The sequence below is a fragment of the Lutjanus erythropterus genome, chromosome 15 (genome assembly GCF_056507025.1).
Source record: "Lutjanus erythropterus isolate fLutEry1 chromosome 15, fLutEry1.hap2, whole genome shotgun sequence".
Classification (NCBI taxonomy): Eukaryota; Metazoa; Chordata; class Actinopteri; order Lutjaniformes; family Lutjanidae; genus Lutjanus; species Lutjanus erythropterus.
Genome location: NC_139331.1, coordinates 26,906,593 through 26,922,347, shown reverse-complemented (window position 1 = coordinate 26,922,347; position 15,755 = coordinate 26,906,593). Strand labels below are relative to the sequence as shown.

Genomic DNA, 15,755 nt, shown 5'->3' with positions numbered 1-15,755 from the left:
CATAACAAAAAAGAAAAAAGCAAACAGCAACTGCTGAATTTTTTTTTTAGTTAGCTATACATTAGACACAAACTCTAAAATCTAATACCCCTAGCATAAATGGCTATCTGACCATTGTTTTGTCTGTGCTTTTGACAGCATTGAATTGTGTTTTTATTTTAAATGCATAAGAAGAGATCATTTGAAACAACTAGGGGGAAAAAACAGCAGTCTGAGAGCCCTGCCCTACAATTACTGGTTGGACAGTAAAAACCTGAAGCACAACTTTTGTCAGAGTAACATGCAATGGGGGAGGGAGAACTAAGAGCAGAATTGGAGTCTTATGAGGCAGTGTTTCCTCTACATTCATTTAGGAGTGGCGGCCCGCCACTCCTTCAAATTTCTTTTTTTTTTCTTTCTTCTTTTTTTTTTTTTTTTATTGTTGACACAAATACACCACCGCCACATCTCTCCACCTTCAAAACAGACTCCTGTCGGGTACTTGCGAGCACTAAGGTAAACTGCAGATAACTATCTTGCTCAGTATGGAAATATACTTGCGCGTGCTCATTTGCATGATGCTAGCGTTGTTTGGGGGGCGCGGTTGTCAAGCACGTCAAGCACCTAGGCGACAGGGCAGAGTCAGAGGAGCGAATTCCCGAATTACAAATAAACAATAAAGCAGCGAATTACCGGCCGGAGAAGAGGTAGACGTAAGTTATTAGCTTGAGATAACTCGACATAGATTTTACAAGTTAAACAGATGTTCACAATATGTTGATGACCAGCTAACGTTACGTAACTTATCTGTAGTTTAAGTTAATTTGACCTGGTACCAACTCAGTGTCGTTAACGTGAGTAAACTAATTGATAGTATTAGGCTAACGTTAATATCTACACCCCATTATATAACAACTGACTGCATTTTTCAGATTTCTAAGATCTCTAAGAAGAGAAACAGAACGCCTGCCCCCGCTGCTGAAAAAAATCCTAGAGGAAACACTGTGAGGGGTCGATAATTTTCTCAAACTGCTGATCTGTCATGAACATAAAAGCAATTTAATCATCCCTCTTCAACCGATTTATCAACAAAATCAATTGATGAGTAATTAGTTTATTCTCAGAAGTTTCATCAATTTGGATGCGTTTACGTGTGGTACTCATAAATGTATGTATTTGGGGGTTTTATTACTTATAACAGAAAAGTATTCTTATCAGTATCAAAATAAAGGTGAACTAATGCATGAATTACCTCTGTGTCACTTTTCTTTTAACTACACTCTCTCAACTGAGGACAATAATTGTTGAAGTTTTGAAAGTGGAATTCTTTCTCCTTGCTTGATATACGACTTCAGGTGCTCAGCAGTCTCTCTTCTTGTATTATGTGCTTCATAATGCACCACACATTTTCAATGGTAGACAGGTCTGGACTGCAGGGAGGCCGGCCTAACACCTGAAGTCTTTTACTACGAAGCCATGTGGTTGTTACACACGCAGAATGTGTCTTGGCATTGACTTCCTGAAATAAGTAGATATATCTCTGAAAACTGCAACATATGTTGGTCCAAAACCCGTATGTACCTTTCAGCATTAATGGTGACAGTTTTTCTAAATAGTTCCTGGGCCCATTATGCTGGCCTCCCTCTTCGTGGGTGAAGCAGTTTATCCAGCCAGTTAAACAATCAAATGTTCCCAGTAAAACTCTCAGACCGAGGAAGTTGCGTTGACTTTACTTTACTGAGAACTTAACTGTGAAACTGAAGCACAAATATAATAGAAAATGTTCAGTAATGTTTTAAGAAATTACACTATCTCAAAATCAAAATAATCATCAAAATGCATACAAATGCCATAAAAAAATAAACACTCATAATCCATCAAAAAACTTATATGGATATGGCCTTCAATAGCTCCCATGAACAGATTTTTCATGTTAGAATAAACGGCAGCATTAAGACTACATTTAGTTCTTCTCCTCATTCTTCTCCTGCTTTATTTGCAGCATCAATGTTGCTTTTTGCCGTAATGTATTTTGTATGTTTTCCACAGCTCATAATTATAACAACTTGATGATTTTGACTTAAGTCAGTGGCTCGCAATTGCTTCATTTCATGCGGAAGAAGAGTCAAATAAAGCAGAAAACGCCCCTTTTATGTGAGCGTGCACAGTCTGAGTCTGAAGATGAAAGCCTGGATTAACAAAGCAAGTTCATAACCACCACCGTGACACCCGTTATCTCTGATTGCGGTTTTAGGCTTTGTCGATTCAGATCATGCAGAGAAAGCCTGGCTGTGTTGAGCTTGCTTCGTAGTACACCCCTCTGGTGTCTCTGGTCTTCCGCAGATCTGACGGCTGGAGCACTAGGGTTTTAGCGGACTAAGAACAACCGTTCTTAGTATTTTAGCAACCTTGGACTGCATTTTAGTGTGTTTACCATTTTATTAAGTGATTTTATAATTTAACAGTAGTTTATTTGATTGTTTATTTTTAATTGTAATAAATTATTTTAATTGGCTTATCTTCCTGCTTGGTTTTTAACTCTGCTCCCCCAATTGAAGTAGAACCTGTGAGCCTGTTCAGGGTCCTAGGCTCTGTAAATTTCCAAAGTGACATTGTCAATTTTAACTCAATTAAATTTCTAAATGTTTACATTGATTTTGGAGCCCACAGCATTTAAGCTGCTGGGCCTGGCCACTCTCCTACAGTCCATGATGTGTTTACGAAGTATATACTTGGTTATGCATAACAAAAAAGAAAAAAGCAAACAGCAACTGCTGAATTTTTTTTTTAGTTAGCTATACATTAGACACAAACTCTAAAATCTAATACCCCTAGCATAAATGGCTATCTGACCATTGTTTTGTCTGTGCTTTTGACAGCATTGAATTGTGTTTTTATTTTAAATGCATAAGAAGAGATCATTTGAAACAACTAGGGGGAAAAAACAGCAGTCTGAGAGCCCTGCCCTACAATTACTGGTTGGACAGTAAAAACCTGAAGCACAACTTTTGTCAGAGTAACATGCAATGGGGGAGGGAGAACTAAGAGCAGAATTGGAGTCTTATGAGGCAGTGTTTCCTCTACATTCATTTAGGAGTGGCGGCCCGCCACTCCTTCAAATTTCTTTTTTTTTTCTTTCTTCTTTTTTTTTTTTTTTTATTGTTGACACAAATACACCACCGCCACATCTCTCCACCTTCAAAACAGACTCCTGTCGGGTACTTGCGAGCACTAAGGTAAACTGCAGATAACTATCTTGCTCAGTATGGAAATATACTTGCGCGTGCTCATTTGCATGATGCTAGCGTTGTTTGGGGGGTGCGGTTGTCAAGCACGTCAAGCACCTAGGCGACAGGGCAGAGTCAGAGGAGCGAATTCCCGAATTACAAATAAACAATAAAGCAGCGAATTACCGGCCGGAGAAGAGGTAGACGTAAGTTATTAGCTTGAGATAACTCGACATAGATTTTACAAGTTAAACAGATGTTCACAATATGTTGATGACCAGCTAACGTTACGTAACTTATCTGTAGTTTAAGTTAATTTGACCTGGTACCAACTCAGTGTCGTTAACGTGAGTAAACTAATTGATAGTATTAGGCTAACGTTAATATCTACACCCCATTATATAACAACTGACTGCATTTTTCAGATTTCTAAGATCTCTAAGAAGAGAAACAGAACGCCTGCCCCCGCTGCTGAAAAAAATCCTAGAGGAAACACTGTGAGGGGTCGATAATTTTCTCAAACTGCTGATCTGTCATGAACATAAAAGCAATTTAATCATCCCTCTTCAACCGATTTATCAACAAAATCAATTGATGAGTAATTAGTTTATTCTCAGAAGTTTCATCAATTTGGATGCGTTTACGTTCAGTACCTCAAATGACTGACCTCCAGATTGATGATGTGCCTTGAAAACACCAGATAACACACACTGTATGGAACAAAGTACATCACCCACAGAGATGTGTGAATCTTTACTTTCAGAATAAGTCAACAGTGTCAGTTACAGTACATGATTCACTACATGGACAGCTAAGCTATGACAGTTTGTTTTCTACTGTTGGAAATATAATCTGCATCAACTAGTTAGACTGTTTTCTATTTTTTCAGGGTTCAAGTAATTGTAAAGCAGCTTGAGCTCTGAGTTTCTCATGGTGATAGCCACACTGAGGGAGGACAACTCTGCCTGGAAATACTTAATCATCTGTAAGGCTGCTAGACAATAGACCAAAACAAAAATAAGGGACAAAAGAGAAAACTGAAATAGAGTAAAACAAATAACATAACCCAAACCCAACCATCACGGGAGCAGGCCTGAGCCACTGTTATGATGGTGGTGTGACAATGGAGGGCCAAGCCCCCCAAGCCCAACAGTTGGAGACTTTATTCAAATTCAGATGTCATGGTGAGGCTGATTGGTGGACAACCACCAGACCCTCAGGAGGTGATCTGCCCTTCTTATTCAGCATTTTTCTTTCCCTCTCTTTTTCTATATCTTTTCTATCCTTTCTGTTATGTTCTTAAAGTACTACTGTTACTGACCATCAACACATGAATTATCCTCAGCCCGTCACACTATCCTCAGTTCACAAACTTAGCTTTTTTGTGAATGAACGCTTACCAGTTAGTGAGACGGCTACAACACATAATATCTAATTAAGACCAACTTTTAATTACATGTCATCTGTCCACTGAACACAGAGAAACCAAACTAATAAACCCAGTAACTCTCAGTAACACAGTGGACATTGATTTTTTGGCAATTAAACACAAGATTTGAGGACAATCTACAATCACTGTGTTATTTTTCCCCCTCCATGGTCATATGATCTTGTCAGAAATGATACAACAGGTGTTAATTTGCAGCATTACATGTTTACCTGAGCTTTTCAGGTAAAGTTTCAGGGGATTCGATTGTTAAATCGATCAGGCATAACATTATTACCACCTGCCTAATATTGTGTTGGTCCCACTTTTGCTGCCACTTTTGACCCACAGGGGTCAGCATGGGCACCCTGACTGGTCTGCGGTTATGCAGCCCCATATGCAACAAACTGCAATGCACTTTGTATTCGGATACCTTTCTATCAGAACCAGCATTAACTTCTTCAGCAATTTGAGCAACAGTACCTCATCTGTTAGATTGGACCACACATGCCAGCCTTCGCTCCCCACATGCATCAATGAGCCTTGGCCGCCCATGACCCTGTTGCCGGTTCAGCACTGTTCCTTCCTTGGACCACTTTTAATAGAAACTGACCACTGCAGACCGGCAACACCCCACAAGAGCTGCAGTTTTGGAGATGCTCTGACCCAGTCGTCTAGCCATCACGATTGTGCCCTTGTCAGACTCACCCAAATAGTTACGCTTGCCCATTTTTCCATCCATCAACTTTGAGGACAAAATGCTAATGTGCTGCCTAATATATCCCACCCACTAACAGGTGCCATGATGAAGAGATAATCAGTGTTATTCACTTCACCTGTCAGTGGTCATAATGTTATGCCTGATCGGTGTATTTGTGCTGTCACGTTCCCTAGGAAGCTGTAGCTGCCTGGTGAATATACAGTTGTATGAAAAAGTTTGGGCACCCCTGACAATTTCCATCATTTTCATTTATAAATCATTGGGTGTTTGTATCAGCAACTTCATTTTGATCAATCAAATAACTGATGGACACAGTAATATTTCAGTGGTGAAATGAGGTTTATTGGATTAACAGTAAATGTGCAATATGAATCAAAACAAAATTAGACACATGCATAAATTTGGGCACCCCAACAGAAAAATCCCATCAATATGTATTTGAGCCCACTTTTGAAAAAATAACAGCCACCAGACGCTTCCTATAGCCTGTAATAACTGTCTGGATTCTAGATGAAGGTATTTTGGACCATTCTTCCTTACAAAACATCTCTAGTTCAGTCAGGTTTGATGGTTTCCGAGCATGGACAGCCCGCTTCAAATTATCCCACAGATTTTCAATGATATTCAAGTCTGGGGACTGGGATGGCCATTCCAGAACATTGTATTTGTTCCTCTGCATGAATGCCTGAGAAGATTTTGAGCAGTGTTTTGGGTCGTTGTCTTGTTGAAATATCCAGCCCCGGCGTAACTTCAACTTTGTGATGGATTCTTGAACATTATTCTCAAGAATTTGCTGGTATTGAGTGGAATCCATGCAACCCTCAACAAGATTCCCAGTACCAGCACTCGCCACACAGCCCCACAGCATGATGGAACCTCCACCAAATTTTACTGTGGGTAACAAGTTTTTTTCTTGGAATGCTGTGTTCTTCTGCCGCCATCCATAACGGAGCTTGTTATGCCCAAATAACTCAATCTTTGTTTCATCACTCCACAGCACCTTATTCCAAAATGAAGCTGGCTTGTCCAAACGTGCTTCTGCATACCTCAAGCGACTCCGTTTGTGGCGTGTGCTCAGAAAAGGCTTCTTCCGCATCACTCTCCCGTACAGCTTTTCCTTGTGCAAAGCGCGCTGAATTGTTGAACGATGCACATCCACACCATCTGATGCAAGATGATCTTGAAGGTCTTTGGAGGTGGTCTGTGGGTTGTTTTTGACCATTCTCACCATCCTTCGCCTTTGCCTCTCTGATATTTTTTGTGGCCTGCCACTTCTGGCCTTAACAAGAACTGTGCCTGTAGCCTTCCATTTCCTCACTATGTTCCTCACAGTGGAAACTGACAGCTGAAATCTCTGAGATAGCTTTTTGTAGCCTTCCCCTAAATCATAATGCTCAGTAATCTTTGTTTTCAGGTCATTTGAGAGTTGTTTTGAAGCCCCCATGTCGCCACTCTTCATTGGAGAGTCAAAGAGAAGAACACCTTGAAATTGGCCACCTTAAATACCTTTTCTCATGTTTGGATACACCTGTGTGTGGAGTTCAATGCTGAATGAGTTCATCAGACCAATTTTGTATTCCAATAAGTAGTTACAGGTATTCAAATCAGTGAAATGACAAGGGTGCCCAAAGCCCACAGCCTATTTCTAACCTCTGATTTAATTACATACAATTGAATATCGCCACACTTAAAGTTTTTGTCTCAAAAACACCCCAGTACTCATTTGATTAGGAAATGAATGGCATGCCACTTTGATCAAAATAAATTATTATGCAGCCTCAGAGGGGTGCCCAAACATTTTCATAAAACTGTAGTACCTTATGTTAATATATTGGAAGGTATTCTATCTGAAATTGCATGGCGTTACTGTGTTCTTTCCAGTATAGACAAAACACACAGTTTGCATTTTTACAAATCATGACTAAATGACATTTAAAAAAGACTTCTGGAGAACAAAACGTGGAGACATTAGAGAGGAGCAGAACTGAGAATAGCAGGCACTGAATAAATCCAACAGGTAGGTGTTGCAGGTATTCCGCTTGAACCAGTATCACTTATTGCTTGCCATTGAGTATTGACATTTCATTTTTCCTCTCAGTCCACAGAGAACTGCTACTGAATGACCATGGCTGAGTACAAGCTAGAAGTGACAACAGGTGACATGGAATATGCAGGAACATCTGACCACATTCTAGTCACCTTGTTTGGAACAAGAGGGGAGAGTGAGCAAACTGAGCTGGACAACTTTGGTGTAGATTTTCAAACTGGGACTGTAAGTTGAAGCCAATTGTTGACCATTGTTCACATCACTGCATGAAAAGTACATGTTCAGCGATACAATATCTTAGACATTTTTAAAGTGCCAACGATTCGGTTCGATACAATTCAGTTCTGTCACGATACGATTCAATATGATGCAATACAAGATAATACAATGAGTCTGTGTGTCTTTACATTATGATTAAATTAATGCTGTATTTGTAGAGTGCTATAAGTTGCAAAACTAAATCCTGATAGTTTTACTAAATATAGTAACAGGAGAGACAGAGAGGAGACATTACAGTGGTGTTAACATCTCATTATGAGTCTCATGTGTAAATGACATACTGTAGCCTAAATGAGAATCTGTGAACAAACTTTAAAACTGCTAAAAATATTTTTGCAGTAAGATGATGTGCTGCTCTGTTCCATCTGAAGAGTGCTGTGGTTTTGATCAGTTTTGGGGAACAGTGATGCTCTGTGTTACCTGCTCTCACAGTGACATGATGTCTCTGTGGGTCAGACTCGTGTCTCTGTACTCTGCTGTCAGACTCTTTTTGCATAAATGATTTGCAGCAGTGTTTCTCATCTTTCTTATAAAACCCAAACTTATTCCACACTTGCAAGTTGTGAAAATTTGGTGGTGAGACACTGGTGCAATGTCACTTCTGTCGCTGTTTTCAGCGCGGTCTATTTTGATGAAATGAAGAGGAGACAGGAGAGGGAGGAGGGAGCGCTTGTTTAGTAGCAGGCGTCCAGCGAGAGCAGTGCAGGCAGAGGCAGGAGGAGAGGGAAAACGGAGGAAAGTTACAGCGGCGGCTCCCTGATGCCAAAACTGAAACACATGTGTGTCCTAATGAGATGTATTGATATGCAAGTGATGCATCGATTTTTTTTTCCGATTCCTGTTTAGCATTTTAGCGACACAGGCTGTCTGAACCGATGCACTCGTATCTTACACATTAAAGTCGGATGCATCTGATGCATGAGTGAGTCGTTACACCCCTAGTTCAGTCATTTTGGGGCTTAATGCAAATGTGAGGATCTCCACATCCCTTGTTCTCCCCCTTTTTTCAATCCTTGAGAAAATAAGGGTGTTATGATGTCTGGTGTTTGGGCAGCAGATACTTCTGTATCCATATGTATGAGCAAGTTGTGCCAGAGAAGTTGACCCCCCAGCCCCTATAGCAGCATCAACTTTGAGGACAAAGTGTTCACTTGCTGCCTAATATATCCCACCCACTAACAGGTGCCATGATGAAGAGATAATCAGTGTTATTCACGTCACCTGTCAGTGGTCATAATGTTATGCCTGATCAGTGTATATTCATTCTGTCTCTGTATAGGAGCAGTCTCTGTTTGTGGTTCATGTTTATAAATCATCTGAACATTTCAGTGTTTACACTGAGTTTCTAGCTATGTTAAATGTATAAATGTCACCAAAGCATTCACAACTGAAATGCAGCTGCAGTTTTTAAATACAGCAAAATATCTGATTTATCTGTCAATCCTTGCACCAAGTCAATTTACTCGATAAATTAAGTTAATAGGTCGCTTAATTTGAAAGTAAAGAATTTCAAAGAAAGATGAATTATGGCACTTTTTGATTTGTATCCATTCATCTAATAAATAATGTTAATTACTAATAGTTGTTTATTAACTGACCTCTGCCTCCTGTCATGCAGTAAGTGGCGGTAACACTTGACAATTTGGTACACAAAAATGTGCATGTAGTTACTGAGTGAGGAAGAAATCAGGGACTACATGAGAACAGTCCAAACCAGTGGCACTTACTTTGTTTATATTTATATTAACCCTTATTCCCAGACAGGAACCTACACCCTGAAAACCAGCCTGTCACTGGGGAAGCTTCTGCTGCTCAAGGTGGTCAAAGATCCATGGTCTTTTCTGCCAGAAAATGAGTGGTACTGCACCAAAATCGTGGTGACAACTCCAGAGGGAGATGTCGTTCTTTTCCCATGTCACAGATGGATCTCAAGGGGAGAGCTGGTGGAGCTGAGAGGAGGGAAAGGTCTGCCTCAAATTCCCTCCAAAATCAATTACAAATAATTATTAAGATATTTTGGCAATATGTGTTAATTTTGTAATAACAAATCTGAATGTTATGGGTTTTTTTTATGTCTCAGCCACAAAGGTTTTTGAGGATGAACATCCCCTGTTGATTGACCACCGGAAAAAAGAGGTGACACTTAAAAAGGGCCTTTACCAGTAAGTTTTTATGTGTGCAGTACAGGCACAGTTTCTAGAGGTGCACCTCTGGTGTTGTTGGAGGTTTATCTGGAAAAATGTCAGTGAGCTTTTTGGTAACATTGTTTGCTTGTCTGTCTTTTTAGATGGAAGATCATGGCTGAAGGACTACCCTACATCAACAGTTTCAATGATGTGTCTGAGCTCCCGTCTGAAGTCCGCCTCTCCAAAGCCAGATCATCAGAAGTGCTTAATACAAAAATGATGATGTGGGTCTACATAGAATTATACAACAGACACCACAGGGTTCTAATATCATACTGAGGCAAAATGTACATTTGAAGCATTAATATCAGTATGTCATTTAATCCTTTGCACTTTCTCTTTTTGCTTTACCCTGTCTTTCTTCAGTGGTATTGAACTCAAGATTAAGGGGCTACTTGGATCTGCTGAAAAATGGGAAAGCACTGAAGACATGAAAAAAATCTTCTGGTTCAAAACGACAACGATGTCAGGTAGAGTTTTTTTTTCCAAGTTTTCCAGTTCTGCAGCATAACTCACCACAACAATGTCAAAAAGACATTAAGATGTAAAAATTTCCAATTGCTATTTTTCCAGAGTATGTTAAAGAACACTGGAAGGAAGATGACTTCTATGGATACCAGTTTCTGAACTCAGTCAACCCCACTGTGATCAAACGCTGCTCAGAGCTTCCCCCAAACTTTCCGGTCACAGAGGAGATGGTCAAGCCGTTCCTGGAAAAGGGAAGCTCTCTGCAAAATGAAATGGAGGTATGGAAGAAGAATGAATTAAATGGAAGATAATCTTTGCTTTGGAAGATTATTTTAATGTTAAAGAGTGTACTTGTACCACAGTGGAAATCCTAAATTTATTACACGTATGTGACACCTTTTAACGTCTTAAACACTTCCATCTTTCATTCCCAAACAGAAAGGCAACATCTTCCTCTTCGACCAGAAAAAGATGGATGGAATACCAGCTAGACTCTATAATGGTGAACCTCTGCATGTGACTGCTGGACTCTGTTTGTTCTACGTAAACCCACAAAACAAACTGGTCCCAATAGCAATCCAGGTATTTCACTTATAAGTAAATCACTGTCAACATTTTTACTGTAAACATTTAAGTACAGTCACTGGTCCAGTCACATAATCACAGAACATTAGTGTGTTTTCAGAAGTCCTGTTACATTATTTTATACAAAACTGAAATGTGTTTTTCTAATATTCCAGCTGTATCAACAACCCTCTGAGGAGAACCCCATCTTTCTGCCCAGTGACCCGGAGACAGACTGGCTGCTGGCAAAGATGTATATTAAAAATGTAGATGCTATGGATCATCAAGCAGTCCATCACCTCATGAACACTCACTTTCTGGCAGAAGTCTTTATGATCGCCACTCTCCGCAACTTCCCTGTGATTCATCCCCTCTACAAGGTATAACAGTGCTGGTGCACTTTTTTCTTTCTTTTTTTTTTTTTCAAAGAAAGTCAGTTGTAGAGGAGACAGAAAATGAGAGTAAAGAGAAATAAGGAGGACATGCAGTAAAAGTTGCCAGTCAAATTTTGCTGTGATTGCATTGTCTAAGCTACCAGAGCATCAACATAGTTCTGTATATTATTGTATATATTTTCTGTTGATCTCAGCACAATACTATACAAAACAATAAGCCTGAATTCTGACAAAACATGTTATTACATTAAATAATAGCAATGCACAGATAATACAGAGATAAACTTGAAGATTGCACTCAGTAGAGTGTAGATCTCTGCCAGTAGGGGTGGGTAAAAATATCGAAAAATCGATGCATCGAAATTATCCGCCCCCTAATTCAATATCGATTAAGCAAACCCTCTGAATCAATTCACCTCCTGGCCATTGGGGGCGCTGTGCGCAATATCTTCTTGTGATTCGCGTTTTAAGGACGGAGGCTGCACGCGACCAAACAACAACAAGTCTGCAAACTACCGCCAAGCTTTGTCCGCGCACAGAAGATAACAGAGTCTGTGACCGTCTTCATTTGCAAGGACCTTCAACTGTACAGTGTCGTGGAAAATTAAGGTTTTAAGAAGATGGTACACACACTTGAACCATGATACGCTATACCAACACGAAAACACATGACAGAGGTCGCCATCCCGAAGCTGTACACAGAGGTGAAGACAGAGGTTTATATGCACAAGTGAGCTATTATGGTGCTGCTAATGTTTTATTTTCAGATGTTTTATTGCCCAAAGATGTGAAGTAACGTACCACATGTGTAATCATAAAACCCACAACACACAGTTCCGATCATGGTGTCCTCCATCTTGTTTTGTTGTTGTCATAGTAATGGTTGTCCTACGTCACACAGAGGTTGCTCTACCTACCACTGACTGGCTTACATAACTTAAGGGTTCCTACTGACAGTGCAAATGTAAACAGGAGAAAGTTCCTGAAGGTGTTTAGGTCTTGGGGAACTTCCTGAGAGGTGTCACGCAGAGGCTCTGATCACTATTAAGCTGTTGCGTGTGTGTTTGTCTTATTGTCAGCCTGTTGTTAGCTAAAATGAGATTCTTACTTTGACTTTTAATATTTTGCCTTCCATCTTTACAGCTGCTGTTTCCACATTTCTGGTTCACTCTCGACATAAACACTGGAGGCCGTGTGGTTCTTTTCGGAACTGACGGAGGTTTCACTATTGTAAGGCCTTTTAGCTTATATATTTCTGAACTCAGAAGATTACAGTTATGTCACCAAAGTTTCTGTCTTAATGGTAAATGTTTGTGTGTTATTTATTATTAGAGTACACTTGGATCAGATGGAATGAAAGAGCTCATGAGAAGGTCTCTCTCTGAGATGACCTACAGCTCCCTCTGTCTGCCAGAGAACATCACTGCACGAGGACTGGAGTCCATCCCCAACTTCTACTACAGAGATGACGGCCTGAAGCTGTGGAATATCATCAACAGGTTAATGTTAAATAAAGATTGCAAGTGTGATCTATTTAAGCATCAGTTTTCCCTCTTTTTCATATAGAAATGTGATTACTCAAAATTCAAAATCTACTGTTTTGTGTTCGCCAGCTTTGTGAGGGGAATAGTGGAGCACTACTATCCCTCAGACTCTGAGGTCTGTAAAGACAGCGAGCTGCAGGACTGGATCAGTGACATTTTCACACATGGCTTCTTAGGAAACAAAGCTTCAGGTATTTAACCCATACTCTGAAGTTATCTGGAAACAAAACCTGAATATCAGACTATAATATTTTATCATTTTCCAAGCATGCAGTGAATGTTAGTGATCAATTAATAATGATTGTGCTGCTAACAGGATTTCCAGCATGCTTTCATACTGTGGAGGAAGTGATCAAGTTCAGCACCATGGTGATCTTCACAGTGACGGCTCAACATGCTGCCGTCAACAGTGGGCAGGTGAGCCAACCGATGAGCAGTTTTTTTAGTTTTCAGACAAACTTGTTAAACAATTCAAATATGTGTAACAAATGGCAGATCTGGAATCTGTTCTATCCATTGTTATTTTCCTGCAGTCAATAATGGACATTGACTTGACATTGCATTTCCTTCCATCAAAGTTGGGCCCACACCCCCACAATATATTACTTTGTGTAATAAATTTTAAATGATAAATGTAAGGGACTAACATTGATGTTTTTCTCATAATTTAGTATGACCACTACTCCTGGCCGCCCAATGCCTCACTCCTGCTGCACAAACCTCCTCCAACCACTAAGGGACAGTCAAGCGTCAACACCATTTTGGAGACCCTCCCAAATGTTGGCGAGACAGTCAGCTTCTTGGCAACTGCTTGGCTGCTTTCCAACAACTACGCTGACATGGTAAGTTTAGTATTTATGGACCCACACAAACACTGGCTGATTATGACCCATCCATACTTTCAAATTGCTTTTAAAAACTGTATTACAAGCAAAATATTACGTCAGTCTCATCTACTGTTTCATTTTGTCGTTTTGGCAGGTTCCCTTGGGTCAGTACCCTGAAGAGCGATTTGATGAGCCTACCCCTAAGCAGATGATTAAGCAATTTCAAGCAGAGTTGTCCCACCTCAGTGAAGAGATTACAGCAAGAAACTCACAGCTTGAAGTACCCTACACATATCTGAACCCCACTGAGATAGAGAACAGTGTAGCTGTTTAAAAAACATAGAAGGAGCCAGGCTGCATTAGGTGATTAGATCCATCTATTTCTTTTAGATACACCTATCTTGCATGCTGGCAGGTATGTTATACTGTTTGGTGAGCAGCAACTTCACTGATTGACACAGGGGTAACAGCTTAAACATGACTCTGGCCCTTTATTAGGCTATAGCCTCAAAGAGCAAACATTTAAGGGGATAACTTTAATTTGAACGTTTACAACATTAGTAAGGTTTTGATGGTTCAGACTTTTCCAAGTGCATGACTTTCATTTTTCCATATTATCTACTGTTCAAGTGTGCTCAATCACATCAGGTGATTAAACAGATTGTTTTACGTATCCATTTTATACATTGCTATAAATACTAAGAACATGAGGACACAGATTGATCTGATAGAGCTGTGTGGTACTCATAAATGTATGTATTTGGGGGTTTTATTACTTATAACAGAAAAGTATTCTTATCAGTATCAAAATAAAGGTGAACTAATGCATGAATTACCTCTGTGTCACTTTTCTTTTAACTACACTCTCTCAACTGAGGACAATAATTGTTGAAGTTTTGAAAGTGGAATTCTTTCTCCTTACTTGATATACGACTTCAGGTGCTCAGCAGTCTCTCTTCTTGTATTATGTGCTTCATAATGCACCACACATTTTCAATGGTAGACAGGTCTGGACTGCAGGGAGGCCGGCCTAACACCTGAAGTCTTTTACTACGAAGCCACGCTGTTGTTACACATGCAGAATGCGTCTGAAATAAGTAGAGATATCTCTGAAAACTGCAACATATGTTGGTCCAAAACCTGTATGTACCTTTCAGCATTAATGGGGTCTTCACAGATGTGACAGTTACCCATGATGCCATGCTCACAAATAAACACCCATACCATCACAAGTGCTGGGTTTTGAAGTTAGTCCAGGTAACAATCTGGATGGTCCTTTTCCTCTTTAGCCCAGAGGTCACAATATCCCGACAACAATCTGAAATGTGGACTTGTCAGGCCAAAGCATGCTTGCTTCAGTCCATCTCAGATGAATCCCAGAGAGGTCAGCAGTGTTTCTGAACGTTTTCGATGTGTGGCTAAGTTCACTGACAAAGTTTTTCTAAAGTGTTTTCATGCAGTACAGACACAGTATGTAGAGTTTCAGTTATGCTCTCAGAAGTTTATCTGGAGAAATTTCCATGTGCTTTTTCGCACATCATGTAGGTGCAAGGCAATCAGAAACAGTTTCAAAGAAAAAAGGTAATGCCTGCCCACTCACATACATTACATCTACATTTGAAGTGTATGCTGTTTAATCATGTATTCTGTTTTCCCTTTTTGCTTTACCCTGTCTTACTTTAGTGGTATTGAACTTAACAGGTTACTTGGATCTGCTGAAAAATGGGAAATCACTGAAGACATGAAAAGATCTACTTGTACAAAACAACAAGGTTAGATTTCTTTTCCACTTAGCCAGTTCTGCGGCATAACTCACCACAACAAGCATTTGGCAGACACACTACAATGAATTAACTATGACAATACTTATTTTGAGTGCATTGACAAGTGATCTTACAATCTTACCAGAAGTGGCAGATTTATATGACTGTTTTAGTGTATAGAATTCAATATTTCCTGTTTGAACTTTGTTGTAAGGTTCCATCCTCTGGATAATTTTGCTGAGTAAACAAAAGTTAACACAGTGGGGCCCTCATGCATTCATCCACACTACAGTTTATTTTGCCACAGATACAAGGAAAAGCACATGAGA

At 39.8% G+C, this 15,755-nt stretch overlaps 1 protein-coding gene across 1 annotated transcript; it reads left to right on the top strand.

Moving 5' to 3' along the window:
- The first annotated feature begins 7,313 nt into the window (after positions 1-7,313).
- Positions 7,314-14,280, top strand: LOC146314549 (hydroperoxide isomerase ALOXE3-like). The gene is made up of 15 exons (XM_084737914.1): positions 7,314-7,370; positions 7,452-7,625; positions 9,440-9,644; positions 9,760-9,841; positions 9,967-10,089; positions 10,232-10,335; positions 10,439-10,611; positions 10,772-10,915; positions 11,074-11,277; positions 12,436-12,522; positions 12,625-12,791; positions 12,906-13,027; positions 13,153-13,253; positions 13,508-13,678; positions 13,818-14,280. The coding sequence occupies exons 2-15, from the start codon at positions 7,473-7,475 to the stop codon at positions 13,995-13,997; spliced, it is 2,016 nt and encodes a 671-aa protein (XP_084594040.1). The 5' UTR covers positions 7,314-7,370; positions 7,452-7,472; the 3' UTR covers positions 13,998-14,280.
- Positions 14,281-15,755: the final 1,475 nt, after the last annotated feature.